General features: G+C 36.6%; 1 protein-coding gene across 1 annotated transcript in view; it reads left to right on the top strand.

The window, feature by feature from the left end:
- Nucleotides 1-14724, top strand: part of LOC126969900 (trafficking protein particle complex subunit 12) — a 30454-nt gene extending 15730 nt beyond the window's left edge. Inside the window, exons 9-12 of the mRNA XM_050815521.1 lie at nucleotides 5042-5185; nucleotides 6107-6273; nucleotides 6758-6881; nucleotides 10306-14724. Of these exons, the coding sequence (XP_050671478.1) occupies nucleotides 5042-5185; nucleotides 6107-6273; nucleotides 6758-6881; nucleotides 10306-10554 (684 nt within the window). The 3' untranslated portion in view covers nucleotides 10555-14724. The remainder of the gene's footprint in view (nucleotides 1-5041; nucleotides 5186-6106; nucleotides 6274-6757; nucleotides 6882-10305) is intronic.
- The last annotated feature ends 332 nt before the right edge of the window (nucleotides 14725-15056 follow it).

Raw genomic sequence — 15056 nt, 5'->3', positions numbered from 1 at the left:
AATGCAAAGCGTCGTGGAATGTGATTAAAAATAAAACTAACTCTAATGTAGGAAGTATTGATGAAATTAAATATGAAAATAAAATTATAAATAATCCAACTCAGATTGCTACTATTTTTAATAATTATTTTATAAATACAGTCACACATAGTCAAAGTCAAAATGTAAAAAATAAAAAACCTACATATAAATTAAAACATAACAATTCAAATATTTTCTTAATGCCAACTGATGAAATGGAGATAATAACCGTTATTAAGTCACTTAATAATTCAAATTCCACGGGCTGCGATGAAATAGCAACAAAGGTAATAAAGGAATGTGCAAAGGAACTAGCTCCAGTCCTAGCCTACTTAATAAATCTATCTTTTGAAGAAGGTACTTTCCCATCAAATTTAAAAAAGGCAAAAGTAACACCTTTACTCAAAGCGGGTGATAAAAAGGATATTAACAACTATCGACCAATCACACTCATTCCTGTTATCTCAAAAATTTTTGAAAAGATACTGCACAAGCGATTAACATCTTTTTTAACTAAACATAATATCATTTTGGAGGAACAAAATGGTTTCCAAAAAGGAAAATCAACAACTTTAGCGTGTTTTTCGCTAATAAAAGAAATATCGGAATGCATGGATACAAAAATTCCAGTAACATCAGTATTTTTTGATATGAGCAAAGCTTTTGACAATGTTTGTCATGAAAAACTATTAGATAAATGCGCTCAATATGGTATTCGAGGTCTAGCAAATGACTGGCTTAAAAGTTATCTTTCAAACCGTACTCAATACGTTGAAATTGCTAAATTAAATAATAAACAAGAAGTAATACCTTATCGATCAGAACTTAGACTTAAAACAAAAGGTGTACCACAAGGAAGTATATTGGGTCCACTTCTATTCATAATCTACATAAACGACTTACCTAGCATTACTACTAATAACTGTACTCTTTTTGCTGATGACATCTCTATTGTAATTAAATGTAACAATGAATTGACATATGATATAGAAATTAATAAAACAATAAAGGACACAATTGAATGGCTTACTGAAAATAACCTGACTGTAAATATAAAAAAAACAATGTATATGCAGTATTATAATAAGAATGGGAAAGGAAAAGATATTAATGTTAATTATCATAATGAGAATATTAAAGAAGCACAACTTGTCAATTTTCTTGGTATTTCTTTAGACAGCAACTTGTCCTTCAAGTCACATGTTGACAAAATTAGCAAAAAAATTAACCAACATGTATTTGTCCTCAAACGCGTATCAAAAACAATAGGTGAAAAAACAGCGCTAATGGCATATCATGCATTCGTGGTTTCAGCTTTAAGATATGGATTGGTCATATGGGGCAACTCGGTGAGCATAGGGCATTTATTTATTGGACAGAAGAAGTGTATCAGGGCGGTTTGTGGAGCCGGCCCCCTAGATTCTTGTCGACCGCTATTTAAAAAATTGAAAATTCTATCGCTGCCATGCCTATACATTTATGAAATAAGCCTATTTGTTCAAAAACATATGTGTGATTTCTATACAAAAAAAAGCCAGAAGGTTTTAAATACAAGGTATCCAAATAAACTCATAATGCCCTTCTGTAGAACTGCATCTTTTAGTAGAAATTGTTTCAGCATGTCTGTGAAAATATATAATAAATTGCCCAATGAATTGAAAGATTTACCGTTCAAAGTTTTTAAAAGAAGACTGCATCAGTGGTTAACAAATAAGTGCTTCTATAGTTTAAATGAATTTTTCAATACAAAATGAATTAGTCTATTTGATAATAATATATGTAAATTAATATACTTTTATGACATTGAATTTGTTAATATTATACATAGGTACTAAATGAATTATTAAGTTATTTACGTCTCATATTATAATATTATATAAGTATTAAAATTTCATTTTATAAATATTATTGATATCATTGTGAAATCCGACATGTTTCAATATAACAGTACGATTAGTGTTTAGACAATTTTGTAACATATTTTGCATGTCAATTGACGAAACATATTGGATTATCCATTATATTGTTAACACCTTAAGTACAATGTTTCCTGCAAATAAATTTCAAATTTCATTTCATTTCAATTTCATTTTAAGGACTGATCATGCCGCCTTAAAGTGGTTACTAGAATTCAAGAATCCGGAAGGACAAGTGGCCAGATGGATTGAGCAACTTCAAGAGTATGACTTTGAAATCGAGCATCGAGGAGGAAAAAGTTATGGAAACGCAGATGCGTTATCTAGAAGACCTTGTCCGATGGAATGCAAACATTGCATTCGTCAGGAGGAGAAAGATAATTTTATAATCCGGCTGATCAGAACAGATTCGATCGACGAGAACTGGAGCAACGATGCAATGAGGAGAGCTCAGGAAAATGATAAGGATCTTCAACCACTTTTACATTGGCTTGCAAGTGGATCACTTAAACCAAAATGGTCTGAAGTGGCTAGACACAGTACGGCTACTAAGAGTCTCTGGGCACAATGGAACAGTTTGGTGATGCATGACGGGCTGCTCTGCCGGAAATGGGAAACCCCGCAACGAAAGGATTGCCATCTGCAATTGGTCGTTCCCAGGGAGAAGGTGAACGAGATCCTGGGAGCTTATCACGATGGTTCTTCAGGTGGACATTTGGGAATAAGAAGAACTCTCATAAAAATTAAAGAACGATTTTACTGGTTGCATTGCCGTAATGATGTGGAAGACTGGTGCCATAAATGCAAGAGTTGTGCAGCTGTCAAAGGACCTCAGACCCGGAGCAGAGCTCCGGTTGGGGCTCCGTGGGAGAGAGTAGCTCTGGACATAGCCGGACCGTTTCCAGTCACCAAAGCTGGAAACCGTTACATAATGGTGGTGATGGATTATTTCACGAAGTGGCTGGAAGCATTTGCTCTACCGAATCAAGAAGCAGTTACCGTTGCGACGAAGCTGGTGACTGAAGTTTTCTGCAGATTCGGTGTGCCTTTGGAGATGCACAGTGACCAAGGGCTGAACTTCGAGTCACAGGTATTTCAAGAAGTTTGCAAGATCTTGGGAATCCATAAGACCAGAACTACGCCATATCATCCACAATCGGACGGGATGGTGGAGAGGTTTAACCAAACATTGGAGCGACATCTGGCAAAAGTAGTGGACAGTCATCAGGATAACTGGGATGAGTACATTCCACTATTTCTTGTCGTATAGCAGCGCAATACACGAGACGACAACGGTGACTCCTGCGTACGCCAATTTTGGAAGGGAATTGAAATTGCCAGCTGATTTACTCTCAGGCTGTCCACCGGATACTCCGAAAAGTATAACAGAATATGTGGATGAGTTACGGAAAAAGATGGTTGACATCTACGAGGAAATTAGAACAACTGGGCTTAACGCAAGTGAACGGATGACGACCCGCTACGATCGAAGAGCTAATATTCCTAGTTTTGAAGAGGGAACCCTGATTTGGTTACACAATCCTGTAAGGCAAAAGGGGAAGTCTCCGAAGCTCCAACCAAGTTGGGAGGGACCATACAAAGTAATCACAAGGATAAATGATGTGACTCTCAGGATCCAGAGTACCCCTCGAAGTCCCCCGAAAATCGTACATGTCGATCGGGTGGCTAAGTACTACGGAAGCAACGATGATCGGGACGATCATGTCTTGGGAGGGGGCAGTGTTGCGTAGCAACCCTTCGAAGTATATGACGAGAGTTGTCAAACTTCAAGACATTGTTAATTTCAAGAAGAAGAAGATAGAAGAGACCTAGTGTTCGGTGCAGTGTGACGCGTTGAAGGTACTGCCGCCCACAAAAGGAACAGCGGCAGACCGGCAAGTGCAAGTTCAGAAAAAGTGAACGCAAATAAAGACTCGTTCCTATAAGCGGAGTATTATTTCCAATCCCTGACCCACTCCCGTGTCAATATAATATTGACACACTTTTTACACAAATTATCTTGCCCCAAGTTAAGCATATATAGCCTGTGTTATGGGTTACAAGACAATGATATATTTAATACAATATACTTACTTAAACATACAAAAATTCATATAAACATACATTAATACATTTAAACATCCATATTCATCATATAAATGCTTGCACCTACCGGGATTCGAACCCGGGACCTCTAGCTTTGTACGTAGGATCGCTAACCACTCGGCTATACAGGTCGTTGTCTATACATTAGACAGTGTACTTGTTCGTAAAGCGTAATGCTAGGTTATATATTATCAAAAAACTAGCATTCAGGTCTAGATTAGCTAGATCGAATCTAGGCAGGTCCGCCCCCTTATTTAGAATAGTTGTCACCTACAACAACTTGGTTAAAAGAGCTGGCATAGATATTTTTCGGCACTCTGCCCCATGTTAAAAAAAAACAAAAAGTTATGAAAGTACTGCAAGATGGTTAGTTATTGTTTTTTTCTTGTTTATTAAGCAAGAACATAGGTATTTTATTATCTTTCTTGTGGCCTTGTGGGTCTTTTGCTTGTGGCCTTATTTTTTCAAAATTGTTTACCTACACAAAGTAAAAAGTTTTAGTTTAACAAAGAATGTATATAATACCTATTAAGCATGTCGAGTTAGCCTATAATTGGAGCGTACAACATTATAAAAGAATTTTTAAATGTATCCGTACATTAAGATAGTTGTATGCATGTTGGCTTCCTAATAAATAAATAAAATAATGGATATGCGTTGCAAGATCTATGGTTTTTCTATTATATAAAATATGATAAACATCAGTTTCAGATTCAGAATTTAGAGAACTGCCTCCTTAGATATTCTATATCTCACACGAAACTCCTCTCCATCATGTTTTGAAAATAATTTTTTCTCTCTTAAATAAATTAAAATTGGCTGGGACGTCTCTATTCTTTTTATGCCCCGAAGAAGCACAGGGCAATCTATTACTTAACTTACTGTTTCCAGTCAACCAAATTTAGATACTGTTACCCGCCACCGATTGAGCTAAAATTTTATGGACACATTATACAATTACTGTATGTTGGTATAAGTTTGCTGTATATTCTTGTCAGATGTTGAGCAACCTGAATGAGAGCAAGACGGAAGACGGTACAGGCTCCGTATCGGAAGAGGACAAGCTGCAGTCGGTGCGGCTGTGGAGCGGCCGAAGAGTCAGGGTGCTACATTCCATTGTTAACTGCGCCATCTCTATGAAGGTATTTACTTATTTATTAAAAGTTATGGTCAAGTCAGTTTTTTTCTTACTAATTAATTCTTCTAATTACAATGTACTAAGTACATGTTAGTATTTTTAAAAATCCTGCCCAAATTTATAGATGTAGTACCAAGTAAAAAAATACAAAAATTATTGTAGTATTTTTTTATGGAAATGTAGCTAGTGAATAGGCGGGGCTACAAAAAGGGGGTGGAGCGCTGTCAATACGATGACAGTTCTGAAGTTCTCCGAATGTCAAGCAGCCTTGCTCATAAACGCGGGAATCGTTATACGTCCAAATTAACCAATCATGAGCAAAATGTCTATTTGTAATCATTTTGCATATTATTGGGTTGTTCTCGGGTATGACTTTATGCCAAGTTTATTTGTAAGGCCGCTAGTGTCTTCAGAGAGATGGTTGGCTCAGATATCCAAACATCTGGATATCTCTGTGATCATAGCACTTCATCAGACCACTAGCCGTAACTGATTGAGGCGTGCTGTTGACACACTACGTTGTCACGATCCTCAGCAGTGAGGGGACGACGAAGAAGATGAAGTGTCTTCAGAGAGATGGTTGGCTCAGATATCCGAACATCTGGATATCTCTGTCATCGTAGCACTGCATCAGGCCACCGACCGTAACCGATTGAGGCGTGCAGTTGACACACTACGGAGACACAGTCCTCAGCAGTGAGAGGACGATGAAGAAGAAGAAGTGTCTTCAGAGATATGGTTGGCTCAGATATCGGAACATCTGGATATCTCTCAACGCAGCACTGCATTAGGCCACCGAACGTAACCGATGGAGGCGTGCTATTGACAGTCTACGGAGTCACGATCCTCAGTAGTGAGGGGACGACGAAGAAGAAGAAGAAGTGTCTTAAGACTTTGTACAGTGGTGATATTTTTCTTTTTGCAGGATTACAGATTAGCAACCAAGATCCTGTCGTCGCTCCAGAAGGACTCCTCGACGCCGCAACAGGAACGGGCTGTGCTGAGCGCCCTGTGTCGTCTGCAGCTCCTGGCGGGGAACGTCAGGGCTGCAAACAGTTTCCTGCAGCAGGCTACAGATGTGCGGCAACAGATGTCAGTATATTATACAGGTGTCCGACGACTATTCCACATTGAGGGGAAATACCTACCTTATTTTTTTATATGAAAATAAGGGACGAAATGGGCAGGACATTAAGGTGATAGTAATTGATACGCCCTGCCCATTACAATGCAGTGCCGCTCAAGATTATTGGAAAAACCCAAAAATTCTGAGCGGCACTACAACTGCGCTCGTCACCTTGAGACATAAGATGTCAAGTCTCATTTGCCCAGTAATTTCACTAGCATCGGTGCCCTTCAGACCGAAATACAGTAATGTTTACACATTACTGGTTCACGGCAGAAATAGGCGCCGTTGTGGTATCCATAATCTAACCCGCTTCCTATGCAAAGGAGCCTCCCACTGGTAATTTTAATGGTTAAAAGAGACAAACACGTGGGACATAATGAGATAGGAAGCATTTAACAGTGTTATGGTTACCAGGCGATAAGAATTAACATGGTTCTTTATTTACAGCTGTCCGACCCCCGACGTGCGAGAATACGTAGACCTGGGTCTGATAGACATCGCCCACGGCAAGTACCAAGACGCATACAACAACTTCGCGAAGGCGGCTGATCAGGAACCCACAAATATTATGGTGAGAAACATGTTACATAACAATATGTTATGTTTTTAAAGTGATTACCCTCACTTCTAGGATTAATACACAAATAAAATTTGAAAAACAAAAATTTATGAACGATGCGGGATTCGAACCCACGACCTCCGGCGTTCCGTGCCGGTGCTCTAACCAACTGAGCCAACCGTTCGAGTACCGCCTCGTTACAAAATTCTGTTTGCTTTGTTCAACTCGGGTTGTGGCTTCATCTACAGGATCTACTTTACAGTTGATAACCTGCTCAACCCCAATATTTGCATATTAGGAAATTGACTTGAGATGTCGCTCTTGTAAGTCTAAACAATATGTTATGTTTTTAAAGTGATAACCCTCACTTCTAGGATTAATACACAAATAAAATTTGAAAAACAAATGGTTGGCTCAGTTGGTTAGAGCACCGGCACGGAACGCCGGTGGTCGTGGTTTCGAGTGCCGCATCGTTCATAAAATTTTGTTTTTAAAATTTTATTTGTACGTTACATAACATTAGAAATACTGTTACATCCACGGATTAAAGTACCGATTTAAGTTACGAAAACTAATAAGAATAATATAAAAATAATAAAAAAGTGAATAATTATATTGTAATATATTTACTAAACCAAGAGTTCTTTCAGTCCTCTAGACTTTTATTGAGGTGAAAACTTCTTTAGCTGCGTTTCGCACTTGTTAGTAGGGGAAAATCTTATGGGTTCGCTTTACCGACATGCGATATATAAATATATATAGACACTTTTTTAATGGGTGAAATCTCGTGAGTTCGCGTCACTATGCTGATAGCAGTATATCTGTAGCTATACAGCTGACGTATTGTGCAATTTAAACATTATAAAATTTCATATTTTAATACTAAAATGTTTTTTCTATCGACAGTTTCCACAACTGCCTACATTTTTTTTATGGAGGAGGAGAAACGTGCGTAGAGATTATTTGATGATGAGTAATCACCGCCGTCCACATTCTCTTGCAGAACAGAAGCTTAGCCGGGCTTTTAAATTGGAAACACTGCACAAGGAATTCTAATTCACGTTAAGGCAAACAAACACGCAAACATGGTGTTTTTAGACAAGTTTTGTGGTGAAAGTATAGCATTTCGAGCTATGAACACTACTTAATATTGTTACACATATCCTTAAGTCTTATTTGTAGGTTGCTAATGCTTGCTGTTGGTTATAGTTAACACTGCTGAGCCTTTTTGAACTACCACATTTCTTTGTAGTTTTACAAGTTTTTTGGCATGGCGTGACGCATTTTTTTGGTACTTCTCTCAGAAAAGTTATTGTTATAGCTTGTACATTTTTGTGTAGGTTAATTTATTCAGATTAGTAGTGAATAACGAGGATTGTAAGCATATAAACTGTTTTCCACGCTAGGATTTTGCAAATATTGGCTTTGTTAGGCGGCGGGCCGGCAGCCGTGAACTCATATCGCTCAAGGTCGCTGACATTTAGTGTAGCCTTAACAAGGATTCACACGTCAAGCGCGTGAACAAAGTTTCGGCCATACGCTGGTATATACAATGAGCTTCAAAATTTAATGTAATGGCGTCGAATTTTGCTAAGGCTGGGCGCAAACGTTCGGATACCGGATTAGGTTTCCTGATCAGGAATTGCATGAGACTAGCGCGAAAGTTTTTTTACGACCAGTACGAATAGAGCCGCTTGTGAAAGCACACGCAAGTGTTAATAAAAAGTTATGAGTTATTAAAAACCATTTTGCATATCTTTTTTTTATGATAATAAGGGACGAGACGAGCAGGACGTTCAGCTGATGGTAATTGATACGCCATGCCCATTACAATGCAGTGCCGCTCAGGATTCTGAAAAAAACCCAAAAATTCTGTGCGGCACTACAATTGCGCTCGTCACCTTGAGACTCAGCTCATCAGCTTCATTTGCCCAGTAATTTCACTAGCTACGGCGCCCTTCAGACCGAAACACAGTAATGCTTACACATTACTGCTTCACGGCAGAAATAGGCGCCGTTGTAATCTAGCCGGCTTCCTGTGCAAAGGAGCCTCCCACTGGTAATATCTGTTCCCATGCCAAGTCCTTTACGTCTCTATTGTGGTAGTCTGCATTTTTGATATCCCATGTATGCATGGATATTGTTCAACCGCCATTATTAAATTTTTAGCTTCACACATTTTGTTACCTATGACGAGTCTATAGACGTCCACTCGCTACACAGCTCGCGCTGATCTGAATTGAAATGTGCGTGTGCGGTGGTTGAGTTGCGTTAGGGATGACATTGAGTTTTTTCCGTTCTTACGAACCGAACGTTAAGTTTTTTTTACGTTCGGAAATAACAAGAATAATGTGTGCCTTTCGCCGTTTCCAAATATGAATTCCTGCTCAGATAACCTACTCCGGTTTCCGAACCTTTGTGCCCAGCCTAAATGGGCTTTAGAGCTTTAAAAATTTATTTAATGAGGCTACACCCGAAGAGAAACCTACGAGTGTAGCTATTATTAGTACATGGCCTATCGGTCGTCTATCTGTCAGTGGCTGAATCTGATAAAACACAATGGTTGTGCAGCTAAAAATTCAGTATGTCGATAAACCTAGCGAAACTCTCTAAAAAAAAGGGATTCGCTCGATTTTATGGAACGTGCAGTCATTGATAAATTGACAGATGAAGGCATTATCTTGTAAAAAACGGAGATAGCCGAAATCCACTACGTTTTAAGTAAGTGTTCGCTTCTAAACTTAGCCGGATTATACTTCGTGGCCAATTGCCTTATTGTAATTACCACTATTTCAAACTTATGTTAAATGACTGCACGTTTCATAATAAACTAACTTTCAATTTTTACTTAGGCAGTGCCGCCTCTTATTGCATAGTATTTGCATCCTCTTTGGTGACGATTACTATTGGCGCTCTAAAAAAAAAAATTCGGATTCTTAAAATTTTGTCTATACAAATAGCGGCCAGAATTCGTCCAGTACAGACAGTGAAAAAAGTGCTTTAGGTTTACCATTGGTAGGCGTCTTTACACAGGATTCCCGCTAAATCGTGTTACGGTTTGACGGGCGCCGTAACTAGTGAAATAACTGGACGAATAAGACATAACATCTTATGTTTAAAAATGTCTTCGAGAACGAGATTTTATTGTAATGTACAAGATGTTAATGGATTGAATTGCGAGTTTTATTTTTAAGGAAATGCTCGTAGGTAAAGGCCAACACAGTTCGGGTCTTTCTTACACAGAGTAAAGAATGACATCATAGACCACAGACAAAAACAACCATTGTAGCGCCTAGACTACAAACAGATTACATTTCTATGTAGTCATTAGGCCCGGCTTACATTGACAACAGAATAATATAGTTAAATTATTTGCATATGCCTTTGTCTCAATTAAATTACATTTAACAGCTGATATGGTGATAATATTTTCCAGGTGGCAAACAACCTGTCCGTATGTCTTCTATACATGGGCAGACTGAAGGAAGCAATATCGGTGCTACAGAAAGCGGTTCACTCGGACCCTGAGCGAGGTCTCAACGCAAGTCTGCTGATCAACTTGTGTACTCTCTACGAGCTGGAGTCGTCCAAGGCGACCGATAAGAAACTGAACTTGCTGAGAATGCTGTGCAAACACAAAAGCGACACCATACCCAATGTTGTAGAGTGTTTGAAGTTGGCTTGATCTAATATAGGCTCGTGAATGTTGGGGAACAATAAGGGACGAGATGAGCAGAGCGTTCAGCTAATTGTAATTGATACGCCCTGCCCATAACATTGCAGTGCCGCTCAGGAATCTTGAAAAACCCCAATAATTCTGAGTGGCACTACAAGTCAAGTGTCATTTGCCCAGTAATTTCACTAGCTACTACGGCGCCCTTCAAACCGAAACACTGTAATGCTTACACATTACTGCTTCACGGCAGAAATAGGCGCCGTTGTGGTATCCATAATCTAGGCATCTGGTGCAAAGGAGCCTCCCACTGGTAAAGTTAGTACAGCCTGCTCGTGCCAACTAAGTAGCGCAGACAGTCAAGAGTTTACTAGAGTTATTTCTATAATTGTTATTATATAGTGTAAATATTATAAAAATTTATAGATTTAGGCGATATTCCACGGGAAACACTCCTGAAGATGTCTCGCGAAAAGGCGAAACACATGTTGTAGTACATGTTAGCGAAATAAACACCAATTATACCATTATTCTAATTGTTATAATCACTGACCTGTATAAATATCACTGAACAGGCTGTTCCATATATTTGACAGCAATTTTTAAGTGCCCAATTTAAAACGCCACTCGCGAGCGTGGAGAGAACTAGTTTTGACGTATAATACAAAATGGCTGCGAGAGAAGCGTACAATACTCTGTTTTTTTTTGCATTTTGTATTAATTACGGTCGTTTTCCGTCTTATTTATACTTCAGGAATCAACATCAATTAAGTACACATTTTTTATCATATCGATGCTTGTTTCGCTGAGGTTGTCATTACTAGTGTTAGTACCGCAGCCTCTCGCTACATGGCCAACAGCGATAAAATGGCGAATATCAAACAGGCACAAAAGCACTTTGACAGCCGCCAGTCTAGTGGTAAATAGAAGAGTTCAGTGGTTATAATACTATAAGTATGATACGAAAATTGTTTTTTTTTTCTTCATATAAACAACAATTAAAGAAATTTGTACTTAGGTCGTCTCTACTGTGGTCTTATGAACAGTTTCATTATTTGTTTATTTTAGCTTTAGTTAAATCTCTGTATTTTCCATAAATTTATAATACCTACTAGTGCAAATCACAAACACTCTCCTCATTGCGGCGAGATAAAATTTTAAATTTTCATGTGTGCTAGTTTTACAGATGTGTTAGTCAGTTAGTGAAGTGTATAGTATTGTGCTTTTGGTCAATCCCTATAACAAATATTGGTAAATGGCGTCATATCTTAATATATATAAATCTCGTGTCACAATGTTTGTCCTCAATGAACTCCTAAACTAATGAACGGATTTTAATGGTGATTACTTCATGGAGTGCAGTTTGGTCCAACTTGAGAGATAGGGTAGTTTTTATTTCGATTTGGGACCCATAAATATTTTTATTTTCAATATTTGTTTTGTATGGACATATTTTCTATGAGAGAATTTAGTGACGCACGGTTTGACAGTTCCGCTGTGAAGCAATTTCATTCTAACAACAGGGAGCATATTTACGAAATAATTTTTGATGTTTTGAAATATAAAACAGTTGTTTTTTTACTATCTACAGAACAACGTCTGTCGGGTCAGCTAGTTTCCTTATAAAATATGTTATTATCTAATCTAACACATATTTTCTTTATTATAAATCTTAAGAAAATAGTGTTTATTGCGTACATAAAATGTATTTTAGTTTTTTGTTCTACGAAAACAAACATCACGAAAGTTGTATTGAAGAATTAGTATTTACATGTGAAATGTTTCTTTAGTTGGATTATTGAAATGAAATGAAATTAAATTAAATTTTATTTGCAGGAAACATTGTACTTAAAATGTTAACATAATATTATTGATAATCCAATATGTTTTGTCAAATGACATGCAAAAAATGTTACAAAATTGTCTAAACACTACTGTTATACCGAAACATGTCGGATTTCACAATGGTATCATAAACATTTATAAAACTAAAATTTTAAGATATTATAATATGAGACGTAAATAACTTAATAATTCATTTAGTATCTATGTATAATATTAACAAATGTCATAAAAGTATATTAATTTACATATATTATTATCAAATAGACTAATTCATTTTGTATTGAAAAATTCATTTAAACTACAGAAGCACTCTTTTATTAACCACTGATGCAGTCTTCTTTTAAAAACTTTGAACGGTAAATCTTTAAATTCATTGGGCAATTTATTATATATTTTCACAGACATGCTGTAACAATTTCTACTAAAAGATGCAGTTCTACAGAAGGGCATTATAAGTTTGTTGTTTTATGTAACAACACAATCTAATACAGAACACGACACCATTATATTTTCTAATTAATATCCGTTTAAACAATAACGATAAAAACACTAAAATTAAAACGCGGTCCAATTTGACAGGAGACTAATGGACACTAAATTGTTTCACGGTCTTCATCTATACCGTCTCTTTCTCACGCCTAGGTTTTTATCTAAGGATAATTATCTCACTTTCACACAGGGTTCGTCTATTACGGTAGTATACATGGGCGCGAATCGCCACCTACCGTCAATTGTTTGCAACTATTGATATTTATGTTTTAGTTTATCGTTAAAATGAATATATTATTATAGATATATCTGAAATATATAAGATTTAAATACAAATAGCTATTTGTAAACATAAAACTGTTATTTATTAAGGTCTAACTAATTTAATAGACACTGTTTTGACTGTTTGAATTGTTTGAAGATGTTTGATGTTTCATTTATTGTTGAAATACTTAATTGAATGTGTAAATGTTCAAATTAATTTGTATTAGAATCAATATCGTTATTCTGTATCAAACTTTATTATTTTATGCAATAAGTCTTTCTTAATTGTATTTCGAAAGTTGCTTGCAGCGCCATCTTCTTATTTCGTAATGTTTGTTCAAATTAAATGAACAAACTATTATATAAATCATTTGAAGTTATATAAATTCGCTAAAACATTTATTGAGCTGTATTTACGAATTATTTTACAATACCTAATTTTATTTTTGTTTTAAAAGAAGTTGTATCTACTCTGTTTCATCTATTGTACGGAAGCTATAAAAGCGATTGTTTTAACCATCTTTATGGTTCATATCTGTACTAGCAGTTGTGCTTCAATAAACTGAGAAATTATTAGTGTTGTATTTCTTCATGGTGGACCCTGGTCAAGGAAACCCTGGCTTAACGCCGTCATATACTAAGGTAATGGTATTTTCCGCTTTAGACTAGGGCCGACTGGAATGGACCTTTTCATTACCAATCGTTTTCCCAACCTAATTATATTATGATTTTGTTATGTGTGTAGTTATTATATAGCGCCATTTATTATCTTTGAATGGATTACATCAATTAAGTTTTAAGTGTATAGTGACTCATATATGAGTGTACAAAGTCGATTGTGAAAATTGAAAGATAGTTTATTTTAATTGAGTAATGGCTACAATTATTTATTTCATGTACTGTTTAAGTAAATTGTATCGTACTTAGGTATACGTGGCGACACGTAAGTCTTGTGCTGACCGTTATTGCGTTTAAGTCAAAAGTAAGGTATTTATTTGGGGCTAGAGGAGTACCGATTGGCCTCACCAGTTGTATTCCCCCGCACCGATACAGCACCCCGGACACTTCCAGTGTACAGTCACGTTCTAAATTGTATTGTTATTCGCTGTTATTTCTTTTTGTTGTTTATTGTTAAGATTTGGTCTGTCTGTTAAATACACACACATATATTCTATTGCTGAGAATTTTTTGGCGACTCGGGCACGTAATTAAATTTGTACAAAAATACTTAACACTTTATCATTGAATACTTATCAAAGTATAAAATTCGCGTTCGCAACAGAACCTACCCTTACGCAGCTATCCTCCATATTTCGCTCTGTGCTAGACTAACTAGGTTTTATTACATTAAAATAATGTCATTAATGTTAATTTACTATTAATCAATTTAAGTAATATTTGTAAAGCGTGCGCGACACTACCCAAGCGCAACTATCCTCTCCAGGTTTCGTTCAGCGCTAGACTTTATGGGGCTTAGTATTTACAATATTATACTAACGAGTATGTCCATTTTTTTAGAAATTCGACAGTTATAATTAATGTATAGATATTTATTTAATTTATATTAATAAATACTTTACTGTTTTTCGTGTTTCAATTTAATTAATTACATAAAAATAAACCGTTATTTTAAAAGTACCGAAACAAAAACTGATTTATCAGTTACCATTATTACAACGGTTCAGTACACCAAACTCAGCGGAGCTATAATTGGAACTTGTCGACACTACGGTCTTCTTGGGTATCACCGTAGATAAAAAGGTCCAGTGGGGTCCACATATTGCCCAACTAGCAGATAGACTCAGCTCTGCTACATACGCCGTTAGAGAGATTAAAGAGTATGTGAATGTTGTGACCGTTTGATAGTGTACTTCAGTTATTTTCACATCATCATGACGTACGGTATTTAGCTGTGA

The sequence above is a fragment of the Leptidea sinapis genome, chromosome 19 (genome assembly GCF_905404315.1).
Source record: "Leptidea sinapis chromosome 19, ilLepSina1.1, whole genome shotgun sequence".
Classification (NCBI taxonomy): domain Eukaryota; kingdom Metazoa; phylum Arthropoda; class Insecta; order Lepidoptera; family Pieridae; genus Leptidea; species Leptidea sinapis.
Note: the sequence above shows the minus strand (reverse complement) of the source record. Positions and strands in the feature narration are given on the sequence as shown.